This window comes from Henckelia pumila, chromosome 4 (assembly GCF_033568475.1).
Source record: "Henckelia pumila isolate YLH828 chromosome 4, ASM3356847v2, whole genome shotgun sequence".
Classification (NCBI taxonomy): domain Eukaryota; kingdom Viridiplantae; phylum Streptophyta; class Magnoliopsida; order Lamiales; family Gesneriaceae; genus Henckelia; species Henckelia pumila.
Window position 1 is genome coordinate 75,046,288 of NC_133123.1, and position 21,278 is coordinate 75,067,565.

The following is a 21,278-nucleotide window of genomic DNA, read 5'->3' on the forward strand; positions in this document are numbered from 1 at the left end:
ATTAAACTCATATTTTTATTTTATTTTATTTTTGCATAAACATCTCATTAATACAATAAATTATTACATTTTATTGTTTGTTGGGAGCTCATTTTTTGGTCTCCATATTAATTCTTCTCGTCCCTAAAAAACATCAAGTACGACCATAATCACGTTGCATGCGAAAAGGCAAATGAGTTTAGTTCAACTTATATAAGGGTACTATTTTAATAGGAGATCTAATAATTTATAATTTGTCGATGTTAACACTATAATATTAATTATGCATATATGTTGACATGTAGACCCTCGGATAAATGATTTAGATATCACCCAAAAGGTAGGATCTCATTAACTAGGAAAATGATATAGAGTTATTTTATGGTGTTCAACACTATATGCCCACTTCATGCCCATCATGTACAAGTCAACTCATCTATTGTACCGGTCAACTCATCTATTTATATGGTGGGCATGAAGTGGGCATATAATGTTGGGCACCATAAAAGAACTCAAATGGATATATATATATATATATATATATATATATATATATATATATATATATGTGTGTGTGTGTGTGTGTGTGTGTGTATAATGAAGGTTACAAATTGGATTACAAAATGCATTTGAAACTACAAAATTGTCCTTACATTTTATTTGGAAAAAATCTTTAAAAATGATCAGTATATTTGGATGCCTAAAAATAGAATTTGGAATTGGATTTAGAATTGGATTTGGATTTGGATTTGGAATTGGAATTGGAATTTCTGAAATTCAAATTTCATTTTGGTGTTTGGAAAAAAAATTAAAAATACATATTGAAATTTGCTAGCATAAATTTTAGGAAAGTGATATTTTTTTTAAAAAAAATGTTTGAAAAACTTAAATTTATAACTAAAGTTTATAAATTTATTGTTAGAAATAATTTTATTATTTTATAAACTCAAATCCCATGAATCCCATGAAATTCGACTAATTTTGTAAGAATTTCAGTTAGTTAAATAAAATCTCATGAAATCCATCAAATACCAATCTCGTTTTAAAATTTCATTTTTTCAAACATCAAAACAATATTTGTAAATCCAAATCCCATCAAATCCCCTCCAATGATTCCACCAAACACACTGTATAATTCAATAATTTTAAATAAATTTTGTAACCCAACTTATAATCTCATTTATAATTGTACATGTAACATGGTAATTGATACATGCGGAAATTATTAATTGTTTCCGAACAAATCACGCTCTGTTCGCAGAAGCGCGATTATGAGACCCATAGTGATCACAAATGACACGCCAATTGCTGTGTACGCCTGTCTTCTCGTCTCTCTCTCGTGATCCTTCAAATGTCCTTTCGCCGCCGCCGCCGGAGCCGCCGGCACGATGTTCTCCGCAGGGCTCTGCGTGCCAACGCCAGTCGGCACCTCGACTGGCGTAGCCATGCCGAGTAATATCTGGTGCAGGCTCATCAAGCTCTTCCGGGCCTCTATCATGGCGTCACGCCTTTCGTGAATCTCCGCCACCGCGTCCAGAACGGCGCCTCTCCCGTGTTCTTGCATGGCTTGGAGAAGAGACCCGTCGGAACCTTCGCACAAAATCAAATGATCGATGGCATCTTCCGTCGCCTTCTCTCCGGTGATGGCGAGGTATCTTCCCTCCATCACTTGCTTCTGTTCGATTTCCATTTGAGACCTCAGCGCCTGGAAGTTTCGCATCATGAGCTTCAGGCTCTCGCCCAGCCCGGAGATCATGGAGGCCCGAGAGATGTCGTCGTCGTTGGAAGCCGGCCCGCTCCCGGGCAGCTTCCGCAGAGCGGCGTTGGCCCGAAAAAGTGCGTCGAATTTCTTGTTGATTTGCTTGGCCAGCTTGAGAAGGTAATCGAGATCCATGGTGAGTCGGGTGCGCAGATCTTTCATGGTTTTGGCAGTACGTGATGTTGTGATTATGTTTTGGTGGGATTCTTTGAGGCTGTTGTAGATCTTCTCCACGTTCTTGATATCCTCCTTCACGTTATCCACATCATCTGTGAACCTCTCGGCTGTATACGCGAGGCCGGCCGGCTCGACGACGTCGTCCATGTTCGGGTTTCCATGTTGGTTGCTCTGTTCCACGTAAATCTTGAAGGAACCGCTGAACTGATTGTTCATTTTTTAACAATTTTTATTTATTTATTTATTTTTATGTCGGGGTCGCGAGACTCCGGTTTATATCCACTACGGTGTCTCCACCGTGGTCCTCTTCACGGTGCATGAAGAGGATTTTGGAAACAAAATATGGGAATTATGTGATATTACCATAAATTAATTATTAAATTCTCCGTCGCGAGGTTTTGCATTCATGCATGGTTGAAATTACTTGAGAAAAAGATGGGAGAATATTTAAGGGCTTTGCCCACCGGTAATGTGAAAACATCATGACCAATCTTTTGTACATGTCAGAATCAAGACTCCCCCCCTTTGACTACAACATGCAATTTATTGGTAGGCTGTTATATTTATTGGGTCGATTCAATTTATATTTTATATGCAAATCTATATCAACATTTATGAAATAGGGGTTGAAAAAAGATTTTTTTTTTATTGTGCAATCGAGGGGAGCTCATACAAGCTTTAGTACACAAACTTTTCTCTTACGGCTCCAGCAGCATGTTGAAATATATAAACATCTCTAATCTCTACACTGCATGGAGTCATGTCCATAATTTATCCCCCCCACCCCGCAAGGCGACACAACGCACGTATCTAGCTAGAGAGCTGTTATGAACTCGGCTCAGAGGAATACCACAGTTTTTTCTGGCAAATCAATAGCTTCTCAGTCTTGATACCATTTTCTGTTTCTTCTCCATGACAATCCCATCTCATCCCCTTGGCGATTGTGGCGACAGCATCAATGAAGTAGCTCGATTCCCGGATAATTGCATAACCTTTTGGCCGTAGTATTCGGTCCATCTCTAATAGAACATACTTCATTTCACATCTGCCCAAATACACAATTTGAATCACCGCTATATATTCTAGTATCGTTTCTACAGTACTATAGCCGAGCATTGGCGATTTACCTGTGAGATTCGGCAGTGAAAAGACCATCTAAATGAAGGAGATCATATGTTCGAGGATATGTGGAGAATGCTTCACACCTAAGGAAACATGGCAAATGAATCAACGTCATTTGACTAAATACATCAAGTATACAATATATAATGCGTTTGACGACGTTCAAGTATAAAACTGTTGCTAGACATTCTCCCATTAAATCGAACTTTTGGACCAAGTAGCCTCTAACATGCTATAAGTATGAGGTGTAACAGATTCAAATTCCCTCAAAACTTAATACATTTTCTTTTAACTTCTAGGCCTATGTTACCCGATGCCAAATAGATCATGCTATCCAATCACTTCTTATGAGCTCAACTTTAGGGGAACAATGGGTTTTTCAACATTTTGAAGTCCAAGAAATATTACCAATCATGATAGGATCCAATAAGTCCCCTGTCATAAACCGCAGCAAGCGTATTCGGGGCGTATGAAGAGACGATATTCATGACCCACAAAGGAGCATCTATCAGAACAGCAGCAAAACCGCCGTACGCTGTATTCATATCCATGACATTTCTTATCTTATCAGTTCCAATTTCAGGGAGCAACTTCTTGTAGTGTTTTACCCTCGTCTTCCATTTTCTCTCATCTCGCTTGAAAGCACTGCTTTTGCTACCTCGAACATCAGAAACACGCTCTGGAACAGTATGCAATCTTTCAGGCCATTTGTCAAGGGAGTTTAATGCTAGTTTCGTGTACTTCGGATTAGGAGCAACGACGCAAGGTCGAATTGGTGTGTACCATGCCGAATCTGGTTCGGTGCCATCATCACAGTTCGGAGGTAGTTGTCTGGATCGTCAAGATTTTTGTAACAGCTATCATCGGCTAGTTTCTGCCAAATGGCAATGTCATCTTTTTTGTTATACAATTTGAAGCATATTGACGAAAGCAGTTCTTGCAACTTATCGTATTCAGATTTCTGCTCTTCTCTTGTAGTGTTCCATCCCTTCCAGCGACGTTCGTAGTTTACCGGGGGTCCAGAGAGTACCCAGAAACCCCCAGGGCGGATTATACGATGCATTTCAAACAGGTAAACTCCACCTGAAAATGATTTTAGCGCTAGGTAAAAATTTGAGATTCTAAATTCTATGACATGGTACAATCCAATGAAATTTGCAGATACTTGTCATGACAGATTGGAGAACAAGTATGTGTCATAAGATGATAAGGACAACTACCGAATTCCGTCCATGGAATAAGGCATCTAGAGCAATGTGCAATGTCAAAGGAGTTCGAAGGGAAAGGAAGCCGTTGGGTGGAAATGATCCCCAGAATCGCGGGTATCCCACGTTCCAGAGCAAACTGAACTTGGGCTTCATGATTATCTCTCGGGGCGAGAGAGACAGTAAGAATCCCACGATCGAGCAAATCACCTCCCCAACTTGCAACCTGAACACATACAGATAACAAAAAAATTTATGTACTAAAACTTTAATTCCAAACGACGCACTTGCAAGGCCTACTCAACTAGTTTGAGAAATGAGGGAAGGAGATTAAGTGGACTCACCCCACATCCAGTATCGATCGCGGTCCGAATTGTACCATCTTTCATTTCTGGAATTAGATCTTGCATCAAATCTATGTACTGGCCAACACCATTCGGGAACATAGTGCCGCCACCAGGGAATAGAAACTTTTCCCCTTCTTTCCTCAGCCAATGCTGATCTGATTTTTGTCTGTTAATCCAATCATAAGGAACATTCCTGACACGAGAGAACATTGAATCTGTAAGTTTTCACAAAAAACCCTTCAATTAAAATAAGTATTCGTTATTCTTATTACCTGTACCAACATTCATCTCTACTCTTTGGCCATCTGATAGGAGACTTATAACCGTTGGGCGGCGGTACTAAACATTCTTGGTTTTCGAACAATGGAGGGCAATGGCGTTCAAGAAAAGAAAGCCTGTGGCGACTGTACTTGTTCCACTTCTGCAGCGGTATCATAAATAGCAATATTATCAAAGATTTTTTAGCACAGTAGTGGAGCCAAAAGAGTGATTTGGTGAAACTGAAACTCAAAACATAATGGAGGCCAAATAATATTTTTTGTAGATGACACATAAAAACATACAGATATATTGGAAAGCTTATCGGGGAAGGGCGGAGAGTGGGCCAACCAGCCCTCCTTCTGGTATTGCAACTAGTCCTAACGCAACTTAATAAACATGCACTGCGAGATTGTAACCTCAATAACATGAGATGGATTAATAAAATTACCCTTGGATCGGTACATGGTGTGTAATCCTGATAATCTACGGTGCATTCAGGAAATGTTACGGCTTTGATCTGAAGATGGCCTGCAGTGGTTTCCTTCGACGTGACGGCTTTATTGATCACCTGAGTTGAATAAATATCCTTTTCCGAACAAAAGATTCCGCCAAGATAGAACGAAAACCCACATAGAACCAGTAACATGATCGCCATGGGAACTGTCCTATAATATTTATCGGCTTGAGAAGTCGACTTTCCATCCTTATTGATCATGGTGTCTGAAAATCATCCAAATTGTAAAATATGTAATGAATTATACTCTTATCGAACGTAAACAAGTGATGAGAAAAACCCAAGAAAGGGTGGAAAAATTAGAAGAGTTCATTTTCATCAAACTTCTGACTAGCCAAGTGATAATTAACATCTTAATAATGAGAATCAAGTAACACAAATGAAGTACATAACATGATCAGACAAACAGAATCCAGCCGCAAATGCAAACTGCTAGTATGTGCCAACAAAGGATTCAATGTTCAGACACAATAAGGCTGTCACATATTCGAAAAGAGTTCGAGGTAAATGTTAACTAGAAACACCATCCTCAGCAAAAAAAAAAAAAAAAGGAAAATTTACACAAATAAAGCTGCCAGAACAAGTCAAAGAAGGCTCTACATCTCCACTAACAACTATTTCGTATCCTCCTGTTTTACCAAAATGATTAAACCAAGTTAAAAAACATGACATGCGCAGTTTAATAAAGCCATTCAAAACATTCACTCGATCAGATGTGGAGCAGGGGTATTCCAACAAGTGCAATAGCAGACAAATTGATATGAATTGGAGGTTTAAAACTCATACTTTTTTAAACAAAAAAACACAAACAAATTAAATTTTAAAATCTTTTATTTGTTAGATGCAACTTTCAAGATCATCACAGTTGGTTTTGCCACGAGTCTGCCCCTTATTGTAAGGGACTTTAAAAGATCTGATATCATGAGGGACCCGTCACATTTTCCAAGTCAAGAAATGCTATAAAATTTGACATGACAATGTTGGGCCCTATTCCTCATAAATTTTAGCAGTTTTTGTAAAGTTCTATTAATTACAAAGTCAGTAATAAAATAAGGGAGAAGGGTATCCAATTCAATCAATCTCACCTAACGTAAAAGACACCATGAAAAAAAGCAACCAAAAGCAGAAGAAAGAGATAAAGCATCATTGCACACTACAGGAAAGGGAAAGGGACTACTGAAAAGAACCAAAGTTTTGATATTCATCAAAATATAATTGAAAATCAGGAAAACAACATTCAATTTGTTTTTCTTTTTTAAAAAATAAACAAATATAAACCAAACAAGTTCCTATGAACTCAATCACCACTACCAGCCGACCAAGGGGTCTCCTTATTGATTAATCTTCGGAATAAAGAACTCAACGTAGTATTCAATTCTACCAGAACAAGAAAACTGATCCTAACCCAGAAATTTTGATGAGTTAATCTCCAAAATTTCCCGAGCGTGTGTGAAAGGGAAGGAATAGTAAGCAGAGCATTTACAACTGCAAAACTCAGCATATTAATAGAAATATTGCTTAAAGATTCAATCTTTACACCAAACTATATTCCCCGAGACAAAGCTTTTGCTTCATCTTACTAAAGAATTCAAACTTCATCTATATTTTCTAAAAAATTTCTTACTTCTGCCCAAGCTACTTATCCTAGGCCCACCCCCATAGTCACAGCAGGAAAAATAAAAATAAAAGTTTACCTTCTGCAATACTGTGTATCAATTAACTACGCACACTTCTAGGTGTGAACGAATTTGAAGAACTCAAAGCACTTTCCGCAAATAAAGCTCTGATTTTTCAAGGACCCAAGTTTCTTCAGGCTGGCCAGAGCAGAGGTCTACACCTGTGTTTGCTTTCTTGAAAAGAGAATGAAAATGGCGAAGGAATGTAATCATAGAGACCCTTTGAAGAGGATGACAAGAAGATGGGACAGTCTTGTTTGTACCCACACTGTCAAACGAAACTCAAACTAGCAAGCTGTCTTCTTTTGGGTATTTGTTTTTCCCCCATGGATGGAATAAATGACATTCCATATAAAGATATTTTAGATTTTTTTTTTTTTTTGTAATAGTGAAATATTAGATTTACTTTTTTGAAGAAATGAATTATTCGATTTTAACTAGCACTTTTTATTGTTTCCACATGATATATGATAAAAATTATATGCATATGTTAAATCTATTAATTTAATAAATATCATCATAATAAACATATAAAGAAAGAAGCTTTAATTTTGTCATCGAAATTTATTTACCATAAAATTAACTATTAGGGGCCAATAGGGGGGGAAAAAACAAAAACAAAAAAACAAAAAAAAAAAAATCAAAAAAAGCATCATTAACATAAGCAACTTCAAAGATATAGGAAGAATGCATGCTGAAAAATAAAGACACAAAAACTATTATTAAAATGGATAAACCAATATACTCTAAAAAAAACTATCTCAAAACTTCTCGTTTTAAAATAGTAATTGAAAAATCTAAAATAGAGGAAATAGATCTTGGCCAAAATGTGATCAAATTCACATGTTGTATGTTTCTATTCAATAATCAAGATGGTGTCCATAGAATCTATTTGTGGAGTCATAAAATTGAAATTCCAAACTATTGAAAATCACCGACAACTCCGATCCTTACATATGCTACAATCAAAGGCAATATAGACATGAAACACCCCAAATCAGCATTCCTCGTGAGTCTTGGATGATGCATCGATAGAGTTGTTATTCGGATTCCCCATCAAATTAAATAGCCATCCATATTTAATTTGTAAAGCATCCAAAGGGATATTTTTAGAACAAAGTTATTGTGATAAGTACCTAAACATTTGTTTTGCATGTACATTTTGATATTACATTATACAATCTGTTGGTATGTCAAATTTAAATTATAGAATTAATTAAATGAAAGATATTGCAATAATTGTTTTTGTCGAAGCATAATTGATGCTGAATTGCTCATTATTTTTCAATAATTAAATAGTTTTACTAATAATAAAGTATGAAATTAAAATGATTAAACCAAATAATTAAATATTATCGATTTTCTGATTTTTTTTTTAAAAACCTAATCGCCACCGCCACTTCACGGCCCGTTTTTGCCGCCTTCCGCAGCCGGAATTCCGAAATTTATCGAGGGCCTTGGAAGTGGGAAGCCCATGCTATAAGCTTCATTTTGATACTCGTGTTCTACAAAATTCGCGAGTCGAATTCGAGCCTGTCGTGCCCTGTTTCACGCGATTCTTCCCTCCCGTGTTCTTCTTCGTGATCGGTTGCGTGATTTTCAGGGCTTGAGTAACTCGATTTCAGCTCATAGGCGAGACGTAGAATACCTTTCGATCCTCCGCTGGCTATTGTTTCCCGATTGGAGGGGACACCTTATCTTCGGTGAGTTCCGAATGCACTTGCAATTCTGCGCCGTACTTTATTTCCGTTATTTTGATCTATCTGCGTGAGATATGTGGCTGGAACCCGCTTTTTCCGGTTTAAATCGATTGCGTGTAGCCCGATCCCTGTGTAAATCATGGGTTCTCGTGGTTGAATGCCTTTTTTTGGCGATTTTTTTCCTTAAGTGATTCTTTGTCTTTTTAAAAAAAAAATGTTTGTGTTGACCTAAAGTAATTTTTTTTTTTTTGTTGGGGAGGGGGTTGTGCATACTTGTTACATCATTTGTAAATGATCGAGGGAAAGTATGAGCTAGGATTAGGTTATTTGGAAATGTTCGTTATTTTTGTCTTCTGAGATGAAAAGACTATAAAATAGGAGTATGGCACCAATTTATTGTTTAGAGGGTTTTGCTGGCTAATTGATAGAATTTGTTCTTAATCTGTATTTTGTTCTTCCATTTCTGATGTAGGGCATAAAGATGGGGCAGGATAAGTTGGTGGTGCTGACTGATCAAGTAGCCGTGTCTCTTACCACTATTTGGGAGGCAATCAAGGTGGTGAGGAAGGAGGGATTTGAAAAGCTCGATCCTTTGATCATCACTCAAGCTTCCTCAGACTGTAATTATTTTTTTGTTTTTATGCATCAATATTTTTCTTCATAATAAGCTTGAAACTTTTTTATTTTAAGTGGAAATGATGTAACCCCAAGAAACTCCTGTTGTTATGTGATATACAGCGTTGAGTGAAGTTGAGTATTGTTTATCTCGAGATTATGTTAGCGCGATATCTTTTTAGTTTTTCTTTGATGCTTCTCTTTACACATCAAGATGAATCGCTTCTTACTGTTATTATATCCACATGTCTCTAAAATAAGGAAATCTGTGGTGCAAATGTCACATTTGCTCGATATAGAGAGCATTGTATTCCCTTGAATGGGCATTTGCACTTTTTTCTTGATCGCTGTCCTGCTACCCATTTGCTGCACGAAGGAGGCCAATGGGTTTGTAAATGGTGACTATGGTGTTGCCCTGATCCTTCACATATTCACTGCGATAATTTAGTGCTCGAAAATATTTTTGCTTTCCCTGTATATTTTCTTAGTCACATAAGATTGCCTGCAGCTACTCACAGACGTAAAATGTGTAACGGCCGTTGGCCCTCCTGTTATTTCTGAATTCATCAATTTAATAAGTTTATTCAAACCTTTCCAATTTATAGATCCAAAGTTGAGTTGATAACAGTTTGTGAACGTACCTTATGGTTTATGGATGTCTTTGCCTTGAGTTTGTTAATTCACGTGAGTTCATACATTGTGCCAGGTCTATTGAAGGAGGAAGCTTCATCTACAGATGATATTATCTGTGTTTGTAAATCATTTGAGTTTCCCAGTGATAATTTGCTGGTCAATATTTATAGCGTGTTAAGACCCGGTGGAACTATTCTTGTTAATTTGACTTCGGAACCTGCCAAGGGGCAAACGGTAAGTTTGCAACTGGGTGACATATCTTGCTTATTGTAGTATTCGGTGACAATTGTTTTTTTCTTGATGTATGTCAGAATGATCTTGTGTGCAATTCTTGTTGCAGATGCAATCTTCCCTTGAGCGCAAGTTACTGTTGAGTGGGTTTCTGGATGTACAAACTTCTGAAAGTAGCCAATCTCTTGCAGTGAGCATCAAACCCCTCACTTTTTTCTCTCTTTTTTCCCCTCACTGATTGCCATTGCATTCTATTGATCTGGTCATTTCTATGTCTTATTCCCTTGTTATTTATATGCTGTGAGCCATTAGATGTTTGACTTTTAGGGATTTCTAAATTGATCTGATTGTCTGCTGCCGCCAGGTGGTGGGTAAGAAGCCCTCATGGAATATTGGTTCGTCATTTTCCATTAAGAAATTCATGCCAGTTCTACCCAAAGTCCATTTTGACGATGATATGGATTTAATTGATGAGGATAGCCTCCTCACAGAAGATGATCTAAAAAAACCTCAGCTGCCACTTGGTTAGTGTTTATGTTAGCGGTTCGATTGTTTATTTATAGTCTTATGTATGATCGGTAGGTAGAAATTTGAAAATATTGCCACCTACTAGGTGATTGTGAAGTTGGAAGTGCGAGGAAAGCCTGTAAAAACTGCACTTGTGGAAGGGCTGAGGAAGAGGAAAAAGTGCTGAAGCTTGGACTTACCATAGACCAGCTGAATAATCCTCAATCTGCTTGTGGAAATGTGAGTTCAATTCAACTTTAAAATGTTGTTTTGGTATCTGGGTTTATAAATGCCAGACGTTCTGAAAATGATAGGGTGCTACTGAATTTTTTTAATATGCTAGTTGCTGTTTTATTTTGTTTCAAGCTGATCACTCTATCACTTTTAACAGTGACTGCAATATGCAAACATTTTTAATTAATGTTTGTCTTTGAAAAGCAAGTTCAAAATATGATGAATTCTTATGTCGGTTTGGTGCTTGCGAGTTTCATTGTCACTTTCTGCATTGGCTATGGAGCTTGTTTGTATAAGAAACTCTGTTTTTCACCCATATAATCTCATTAATGATTGCTGTCTATGCAGTGTGGTCTTGGTGATGCTTTTCGATGCAGTACGTGCCCTTACAAGGGTCTTCCAGCTTTTAAACTAGGCGAAAAGGTACCTCTTCTGATATCCAACTTCACTGAACGACTTCTATACACATTGTAATTACGACTCCCGGGATCTAGACACGTATGAACTATGCTTCCAAATTATTCTAAAACGTTTTGAATCTACCTCCCTAAGTATATGCCAAAATGTTTCACAGCCACCTACTCAAGGACATTTTGAAGCATACCCAATTTTATGTCTTTTTAGCTTGTGATGTACAAGAAAGTAATTAACGACACAATGATGTTCACTTGGCAGGTAACATTAACAGGAAGTTTTCTTGCAGCTGATATTTGAGAAGAATCTGAAGAACTTGAATCTGGACAAATTTGTTGCACAACAGATGGATCCATTTTACAAGTGTTTATTTTCGCTACTCTAGTACTAGCCTAGTTGTGGACAAGGCTTCTTAAAAGTAAACCAAAGTCTCTATGCTATTTGGGGTTCTCGCTTTTATGCTCTTTCCATGAACAAAATGAATTTTTTTTCTTCAATGAAATATGTCAGTGTGAGCCTCGTAGTTTGATTTACTTGTATGTGCAAAAATGAATCTGCATGTGCATCAGAATTATATATATATAATCAGTGTTCTTTGGACAAAAAAAGAAAACGCAAAGCATCAGCGTTTTGTCTCACAAAAAATTGCACTTTTTCACGTAGGATGTTAATTTAAGATTTTTATTCAGAATTTTTGGGAAATCAGGTTATGGTGTGAATTCAACGATTTATATGATCCCCGATCTTTCGATTTGCGTGCAAAAAGTGACATGTAAACATGAACAATGAGGTTAGGGAGTTTGAGGATTTTTCTGGCAAAATTTTTCCGACTGCCAAGTTCGGAATGGTGAAAAATTAATGGCTTAAAATTACAATAACTTAAAAGTAAAAATTGATACTAACTAGGTGTCAAAAATGAACTTAATCCGTAAACCTGACACGAATTGACCTGAAAATTATCAGGTTAGGGTTGAGGGCTTTGGGTTCGTGTTGAATCGGTTGAACCCGAAACCTAACCCGAAAAAATTAATCGGGTTCAGGTCAACATATATGATCCTAAACTTTTTATTATTGTTATTTTTATAAAAAAAAATTGTGATGGTTCAAGTCGATCGAGTTAGTCGGTTTAGACGGGTTCGAGTTCAGATTGGTCATTTCCGGGTTGATTGAGTTTTGATTAAGAAATTTTTTGATAATATATTACGTCAACCCGACCACATCAACAATGTGATCCAGGACATGCGTGACAGAGATAACATACATAAAAATTAAATTCCCACCCATTTTCACCAAAGCCAACCCGAGTGATGTGAAATGAGAACTATGAATTAAATTGAGAAAAAAATATGAATATTTGAAACTTTTTATCTAACGTGTTTATTTTCCATGGATGGAAAATAAGATGTTACTCTTGGAGTAATTTAGAGATGAATATTTATCAATACATATGATAAAAATAATAAAAGATACAAGAAAAATATGGTAACAAAGAATCATAAATAAAGGTAAAAAATTTTCAAAAAAATATAGGGTCGATCGAATTATCCGCCAAGACGATCATGGAGCCTATAGCATTTCAATCTAGAACTTATCACAGTGTCTCTGTTCCAGAACAGTTATTACAAGTATTCCACTCGAATTAGGCGTATAGATTGGGCTATATATGTTAGAGTTTTAACTTTCAAGGATAGATATTGGTGGCTATGTTAGCATCTTATTTTTAATTAAGGCCAAGGTAAGTGCGGACGATGCATACATATATATTAACTAGTAAAATGCACGTGCTCCGCACGTAAGATTACTTATTTTTATAACCAGTTATTTATATGATTGAACTAAAAATGATACTAATAAAAAAATATATAGTAACTTATATTTTATATATATTGTAAAACATGTTACGTATTTCTAATATTTATTTACTTCACTATTTAATTCAAGAAAAAACTATTGACTCAGAAGTTTATATATAACTTAGAAACATGAATATATCATAAACCAAAAAATCAGATACCTTAGAAAAACATGTCACACATTGAGTACAAAAAGATATATAGATGAAAATATAAAGAAGTTAAAAAAGATACTATAAAACTTTTACTCAATATTAAATGGCCAAAACGAATGAGAAATCAAAACATACTATATAATTGTAATAATTAATATTTAGATATAATAATATATGAAGTTAGCATTTACAATTAACAAATAACATAATAACTAAAATTTCTAAGCCGCTAAGTTTTTTGTCATATTAATTTATTACTTTATCTTATTTTAAATTTTCAAACTCTAATCATATATATATATAATGTTAATAACTTATAATTAAAGTACTATGATTTTAAACTTATTATATATTATCTTCATCATTTTCTATAAAAATTAGTCAGAGTTTTAAAATACATAAATAATATTAATATATTAATTTATTAATTTATCACTTTATTCGTACTAAAAACCTTCAAAATTATATCAAATTGAATTTTCATATAAATGTTATATTTTTGTTACAGTTAAACAATATTTTTAAAAAATAAATATCAATTAATCTACTATATTAGTAATATGATATATATATATATATATATTACAAAATAAACAATGTTCTTATACAAAATAAATAAATGTTTATAGTAAATATTATATAGAATTTTGACAAATTCTCATAAAATATTTAATTATGAGTATTATTGATGATGATATAAATATTAATGTCAATTAATCCACTATATTAGTAATATGATAAATATGACAATAAACAATATTGTTCTTATACAAAATAAATAAATGCTTATAGTAGATATTATATAGAATTTTGACAAAATCTCGTAAAATATTTAATTATGAGTATTATATAAATTATAAAAAAAATTTATACATAAACTTCATATGTTATATTATGATTTTTTTTATTTCATTTGTGTATTTCCAATAATTCAATATAAATTTTTATAATAATATTAAATTAAAAAATAGATTATTATAACCGACAAATAGTATAGTAACAAATGTTGCAAAATAAATAAATAAATGCTTTTAGTAAATATTATATAGCATTTTGATAAATTCTCTTAAAATATTTAAAGTAAATAAAAAAATAAAAAATTCAATATTTGTTTCAAATTGTATATTAATAAAAAGTCTTGCAAAATAAATAAATGATTATTGTAAAAATTATATAATATCTTAAAAAAAATTCAAAATATTTCTGCTATAAAAGTATAAATGTAGGGGTAAAGTTTTTTCATTGTCTATATACATGTTTACCTTTTATTCTATATAAATAATATATTAATGAGGGTTATATAAGTAAAATTACATAAAAAAGGCACAAAGATGGAAAAATGAATAAAACAATTGGGTGCAATAAGTTCCATTTGAATGGAGTCTATTAACTCTGAAAAAAAAAAGAGTTTATTTAATTCTATAACTTCTACTTTACTTCCTTCTTATTAATTGTGTCATACAAAAATATTTATTTACTCGATATAAAAAAGTCAAATGGTAGAAATAAAACTATTAATTATCATTAAATGTTACTTAGTAAAAAAGTTGAACAAAAATAACTTATTTACCAAATAATACTTTGATATATGTAAATTATTGAAATAAATCTTGAATTTTTGGATTTCTATCTATTTACTTTAAATTTTTTGAATTTTTTTGAAGATACTATATAATACTATAATCATTTATTTTGCAAGAATTTTTATTAATATGCAATTTGAAACAAATCTTGAATTTTTGAATTTTTTTCTATTTACTTTAAATATTTTATGAGAATATGTAAAAATTCTATATTATATTTACTATAAGCATTTATTTATTTTGCAAGATTTATTTCTATACTATTTGTCGGTTACAATAATCTATTTTTTGATTGAATATTATTACAAGAATTTTTATTGAAATATTGGAAATACATAGATGAAATGAAAAAAAATCATATTATAATATATTAAATTTATGTATAACAATTTTTGTACGACACAATTAATAAGAAGGAAGTAAAGTAGAAGTTATAAAATTATATAAACTCCTTTTGTTTTTGTTTTTGTTTTTGTTTTTTTTAGAGTTAATAGAATTCATTCAAATGGAAATTATATGTGAGAAATTATTACACTCAATTTTTTAATTCATTTTTCTATATTCATCCCTTTCTTTTATGTAATTTTACTTATATAACTCTCATTAATATTTTATTTATATAGAATAAAGGATAAATATGTATATAGACAATGAAAAAACTTTACCCTTACATTTATACTTTTATGGCAGAAATATTTTGAAATTTTTTTAATATATTATATAATTTTTACAATAATCATTTATTTATTTTGCAAAATTTTTTATTAATATACAATTTTAAAAAATATTGGATTTTTTAATTTTTTATTTAACTTAAATATTTTATGAGAATTTGTCAAAATGCTAAATAATATTTTTTTGGTCAATTCAATATAATATTTACTATAAGCATTTATTTATTTTGCTATTTGTTATTATACTATTTGTCGGTTTACAATAATCTATTTCTTAATTGAATATTATTATAAAAATTTATATTGAAATATTGAAAATACACAAATGAAATAAAAAAATCATAATATAACATATGAAATTTATGTATAACAATTTGTTTACAATTTATATGGAATTCATTATCTATTAATTCAATATGTATATCATCATCAGTAATACTCATAATTAATAAAAATAAGAATGATTCATTTAGAAAATTAAAAATAGATGGATAATATAATTTTTTTATGTTTATAATTAAATAAGAGATGAATTGACACATTGTATTTTTTTTAAATAATAAAGAAACTATATGCCAATAAAAAGAAAGAAAATAATTATTAATTCTTTTATTACACTTATATTGTAATAGTATATGAGGTTAGCTTTATAAATGAAATATGATATTTGAAAAACCAATTACAATGTTGTGCTTAATTAATGAGTTCACAAAAAATATTATATTAATTGTTTTTTCTTTCTAATTAATATAGCATGCTTTTATTAATATATTAAATTATGAAACTTATTATTCATAACATTTATAGGGAGTTCTCTATTCATATATTATATTAAGTACAACTTTTGTAGAAGTATTAATATTATATTATACAAAAAATATTTTAAATGATCGGTTATTTTTATTTTGATAGTAAAAAAATGTGAATAACTCAATTAAATATCCATTGAAATTGAATTGAGACGTCAGATTGTCTCACCAAAGTATTTGAAAGCGAATACACTTCCCCCACGGCGAAATTCTCCAACTAATTAAAACTTTGCTGTAAAGTGCATAAAAAGCTCCGTCAGTGGCGAATCCTCAGCTATATAAACAATATTAATTACAGCTGCCCAAGCTTCTTCCCATAACATCAAAATTAAGTTCTCTGCGATTCAACAAAACTCCATTGAAAAGATGAGTTTGAAGGTATATATGCTAATCGCATATGCATTGAGAATTTCGCATTTATTCACGTACAATTTCTTTTTTTCATTTTTGGCTGCAAATTAATTCCACTTTTCCGAACGTGAGTGTGCTTGCATTCAAGATTATATATATATTAATGTTACCGTATACGGTTGATCTGTTGTTGGGAGATCGATCGATCGATCGTGGATTTTAATTGCAAAATATAATGATTTGTTGTTGAATATATGATCTCCTGCAAAAATATATATTCTTCTTAATTCCCTTGTCATATTAATTTACTGAGACCTGGTTAAGATTTTTGATCAGTGTGGTTGAAGATTTATCAATACACATGGTTTATCGGGTCCACCATTTTCTTGGTAAAACCCACGTATATTGATTAATTTCCACTACCTATACAGGTAGGTTGAAATGATCCCCAACATAGACACTGGTGTACGTATAATTAATGAAGATCATTTTGATTTGTTCTTGATTTAGGAAAATTGTTTCGGTGTGTAATGAAAATCAGGAATTAAGCCAAAATTTATATTACTTTCCATAAAATATACGGGAAAAATGTTTAATTTGTTGTTATTAATTACCAGTCATGTATATATGATCTACTATCCTACTCGTCTAATCATGAATCCCGGTTTATCGTGTTTATGATCTGATATATGGATGGATTACAAAGTACAAAGTGCAAACTACAAAATATGATTCTTGGAATTCAAACTTGTTTGTGACATTATCTAGCTCTTATATAGTTCATGTGAAGCAAATTAAACTTGAGTTCTTGCCTGCACAATGCGGTCAATTATTCAACACATGTCGCTCCTAGTACTAATTTCCACTGTCAGTTTTTTGCCTTGCTGAGAGGTGTATAATATTTATAAAGATGCATTTGATATTGTGCTTGAAGTTCCAAAGCAAGTATCAATCACTGGAGGTCGTGTTCTTATTTATTCCACATTTTTCGGTCTCTTTTTATATGCATAATAACTGCTATTTTTAAGGCCAAAAATGCAGTAGTGATTGTTTGTCCCTATTCCAACGCAAGTACCTATGGAAGGGGGCTCATTTTTCTTATTTATGTGGAATTAAGGTGTAAATTGACAATGGCACAAAGCAATTATCAGGGACATCATGCAGTTGGATATTATTGACCATATCATGATCAGATGGCAGCATCCGGTGTGGTGTTTATCTCGATAAAATGAGTCTACTTTAACTTGCAAATATTTTTTTGTCATTAAACTTGCATTTGGTTCTTCTTATGGCATTTGGGCAGTCCTGAAGCGGCTTGCTTCCAACTTTTTCGGTATTAGGAATTTCCGATGAAATCGAAACTACTATAAACTTCTTGGTTGTTTTTGTTCAACATTAACTGCTAAAACTTATATGCATATATGTACATTCCTGTGGCCAGGAGGAATTTGAAGAGCATGCTAAGCTAGCTAAAACTTTGCCGGATAATACGACCAACGAAACTTTGCTTACTCTGTATGGACTCTACAAGCAAGCTACAGTTGGAAAAGTCAACACAAGTTAGGCTTCGCTAAATTCAGTTTAAAATTTTAGTAAATCCTACATTCATCACAATTCTACTACTGTGTTGTCCCAAAAACATAATCCTTGACAATCGCAGGCCGTCCCGGTATGCTCAGCATGAAGGAGAGAGCAAAGTGGGATGCTTGGAAGGCTGTTGAAGGTATTCAATTCACAATTCATTTATGAGGGTTGGATGATATAGTGATGTGAAATAACTGATGAATCATTTGATGTATTTGATTCAGTAGATAAGTTTTTTTTATTCTCTCTTGAAGATCACTCTTTTTCAACAAAATGGCAAATAAGTGCTAATATAGTTGAGCTTGAGAATAACACTACTGGAGCTGGCTTGTGTGCATTATTCGACAACTCTAGCTTGATTCATGCTTAACGCATATTGTAACTTATGGCAGGAAAATCGTGCGAGGAAGCGATGAATGACTATATTACCAAGGTGAAGCAACTGAAGGAACAAGCTTCTGCATGATGAATAAACTCCAATTAAGCAGTACTTATGTATGATCTACTATATATTGCCAGAAGTTCCGAATTGTTCAAGTTTTAAATGTTTATGACTGTTTGAGGTTTCCATGCTTGTATGACTTATTTATGTTTCTGTTTCATGTGCTCTGAATCCATATTATGGCAAACATATATATTATAACACATGAAAATCTTTGCGTGACTCGGTTTCTTTTTCATGTTTTATACTCTATCCAAAAAATTGTGGAATATCTTTAGGAAAACTGATTCTTTTCAAATATTTCTTCTACATGCATGTAATCTATATCATCTGCGCATAAACATATTAAGGTGGTGTTTGCAAGAGCTTATTTGAAGTGATTTTTAGCTTCTACCTACGATTTCCAAACATTTCATTGGCTAGAAGCTTAGAAAAATTTGAAATAAGATGTTGCAAAAACTCTACAGAAATGATATTATTATGACAAGAAATGGTAGCATAGGTATACTGTTACAACCAAAGCCAACGCTCCCCATTGTCGTGCCTCATTCAAAACGACCCATTTCATCAACAAAAACCCGAGTCCAACCAAGCAAACCCACCCAAGTTCTTCCCCATTACAGTTGAAACTAGGCAAGCAAGCAAAAGCCAAGTACACAACAAGTATAAGCACGAGAGGGCCAAGAAGAGTCGTGGTAACCGCATATATTACCATCGCAAATAGAACTGGCATAGCAATCGTATAAGTATTCGAATAAATCGCAAGGAATACTATAAAGGGTACGAGCAAAATGCACAAAAATAATGCATTTTCTGCATCGGAGAGTACTAAGGGAGTGTCGACGACTAGGAACATGACGTTGCCCCGGAGGAGGAGGCCTAATGCCACCACTAGAAGTAGTGGGAGTAAGGGAGATAGCCCTTCGGCCATTTTAAATGGATGGTGATTATTGAGGCACTGAAGTGTTTGTATTCATGAGTAGCTAGCAAGAAAAATTCAAGGTTTTTTTTGGTTCTTTTGCATGGGAACGGTGTGGTTTTGGGGATATAATAAGTGGGATTTCTGGTATTTTATATTTGGTTGGTATATTTCAGTCGATGTTTTGGTCAACCAATGTAGTTGTTTGGTAGTACTACTACTTGTTTACATCAGCAAATGGAAGACCCCAAATACATATATATCCCTACGTTGTGTCAATGAAATTAGTTTAATCATGAATATATATATACTAGCCACCGAAGCACACGCGTTGTGTGTAATATAATACATAAATATTTTATATGTCATATGTGTATATATGATTTTATTTGAAAATATTTTGTTTGATCATGGTATTATAGTTTTTTTAATTATGAATATAATTGAAAGTTGAAATTTAAGGTTGATAAGAGAATACTAAATTATGATGGTGTTTACACAATATTATGTAACAAAATTTGGACATAAATGATATGTAAAGCTCAAACCTACAATACATTATATCATGATTCATAGAGACATAAAATCAAATGAGATCAAATTTCAAATCAAAAAATGTTGTCTTACATTTAAAATGTATTTACATGTCACCTAATAAGTTACAAATTAGATGATTGCATATTCGTAATGTAAAAGCAAGTACACATATAATCAATTTGACAAAGTTACATACAAATTTGAAGTGTGAGCGCAATGCAATTGGAACTAAGAACAAATTAAAGCCTAAATTCAATGGCTTTTAATGGAACAATGACCTCAGATCTTGCAAATATATACTTGTAAAAAAATAAGATAAATAAAAGTAAAACGTCAAAACCAATATTTTTAAATATATGATAATTTAGTACTCTAAGTAAATATTATGTTTTTCTTTTCTATTCAAGTTAATAGAAATATCCAAAATAGTAATAAGCTTAATTACCATTCATCCAAATACCCACACATGCATACAACTATAGCACCGTTTTGTCAACCCCTTATAATGAAGCAGGTCAGTTAATAGCCTAATATAACAAATTGAACTACATGATTTTGAAAGGCTAATATAACATGATATAAAGTTTTACGAGGATCTGATCATAAATGTGAATCATATCTTTTCCGATGAACTACATGATTTTGTAAGGCTAAAATCTCATGAAAACATAATCAGCCTGCATAAATTTCTTGGAGTATGTCATGTTCAATGAAAATTATCCTATGATAAAATAAAAAACTTGACAAATATTGAATCTATGTTCACAATATTGAAAATCAAGGATGTCAGCGTGAGAAATGTCTAACTCATTGATGGATTAATCAGGAAGTTATAATTTTTTTAAAATAAATACCATAAAAACAGATTGTTCGTGAGGCAAAATTTAAGATATAAATCCACTGACAAAATCTTGAACAAAAATTCAATCTCTAAAATTACAATATATATATATTGTCAGTGGATATATATATATATATATATATATATATATATATA

At 32.7% G+C, this 21,278-nt stretch overlaps 3 protein-coding genes and 1 pseudogene across 4 annotated transcripts; 2 read left to right on the forward strand and 2 right to left on the reverse strand.

Annotated features, from left to right (window-relative positions):
* Window positions 1-1,204: 1,204 nt before the first annotated feature.
* On the reverse strand, window positions 1,205-2,231 carry LOC140861258 (syntaxin-125-like). Its single transcript, XM_073264250.1, has one exon. The coding sequence runs from the start codon at window positions 2,129-2,131 to the stop codon at window positions 1,205-1,207; it is 927 nt and encodes a 308-aa protein (XP_073120351.1). The 5' UTR covers window positions 2,132-2,231.
* A 297-nt stretch (window positions 2,232-2,528) lies between these two features.
* LOC140863552 (probable methyltransferase PMT21) lies at window positions 2,529-6,137 on the reverse strand (annotated as a pseudogene).
* Window positions 6,138-8,371: 2,234 nt separating this feature from the next.
* LOC140865402 (anamorsin homolog) lies at window positions 8,372-11,907 on the forward strand. The gene is made up of 8 exons (XM_073270040.1): window positions 8,372-8,743; window positions 9,213-9,360; window positions 10,062-10,222; window positions 10,329-10,409; window positions 10,584-10,743; window positions 10,833-10,966; window positions 11,309-11,383; window positions 11,636-11,907. The coding sequence occupies exons 2-8, from the start codon at window positions 9,222-9,224 to the stop codon at window positions 11,672-11,674; spliced, it is 789 nt and encodes a 262-aa protein (XP_073126141.1). The 5' UTR covers window positions 8,372-8,743; window positions 9,213-9,221; the 3' UTR covers window positions 11,675-11,907.
* A 4,765-nt stretch (window positions 11,908-16,672) lies between these two features.
* LOC140866345 (acyl-CoA-binding protein-like) lies at window positions 16,673-19,035 on the forward strand. 2 transcript variants are annotated; one of them, XM_073271325.1, is made up of 4 exons: window positions 16,673-16,826; window positions 18,241-18,358; window positions 18,460-18,522; window positions 18,776-19,035. In XM_073271325.1, the coding sequence occupies exons 1-4, from the start codon at window positions 16,815-16,817 to the stop codon at window positions 18,847-18,849; spliced, it is 267 nt and encodes an 88-aa protein (XP_073127426.1). In that variant the 5' UTR covers window positions 16,673-16,814; the 3' UTR covers window positions 18,850-19,035. The 2 variants fall into 2 exon arrangements, with proteins under 2 accessions (XP_073127426.1, XP_073127425.1); XM_073271324.1 differs by lacking the exon at window positions 16,673-16,826 and adding an exon at window positions 17,939-18,005.
* The last annotated feature ends 2,243 nt before the right edge of the window (window positions 19,036-21,278 follow it).

Bases quoted from the DNA above. Each gene is read 5' to 3' on its own strand.
- LOC140866345 (XM_073271324.1), top strand. From the start codon at position 17,958: ATGCAGTTGGATATTATTGACCATATCATGATCAGATGGCAGCATCCG. The intron at 18,006-18,240 runs GTGTGGTGTTTA...TCCTGTGGCCAG, and splicing joins TGATCAGATGGCAGCATCCG to GAGGAATTTGAAGAGCATGC. The intron at 18,523-18,775 runs GTATTCAATTCA...AACTTATGGCAG, and splicing joins TGCTTGGAAGGCTGTTGAAG to GAAAATCGTGCGAGGAAGCG.
- LOC140861258 (XM_073264250.1), bottom strand. From the start codon at position 2,131: ATGAACAATCAGTTCAGCGGTTCCTTCAAGATTTACGTGGAACAGAGC.
- LOC140865402 (XM_073270040.1), top strand. From the start codon at position 9,222: ATGGGGCAGGATAAGTTGGTGGTGCTGACTGATCAAGTAGCCGTGTCT. The intron at 10,744-10,832 runs GTTAGTGTTTAT...GCCACCTACTAG, and splicing joins AAAACCTCAGCTGCCACTTG to GTGATTGTGAAGTTGGAAGT. The intron at 11,384-11,635 runs GTACCTCTTCTG...TTCACTTGGCAG, and splicing joins CTTTTAAACTAGGCGAAAAG to GTAACATTAACAGGAAGTTT.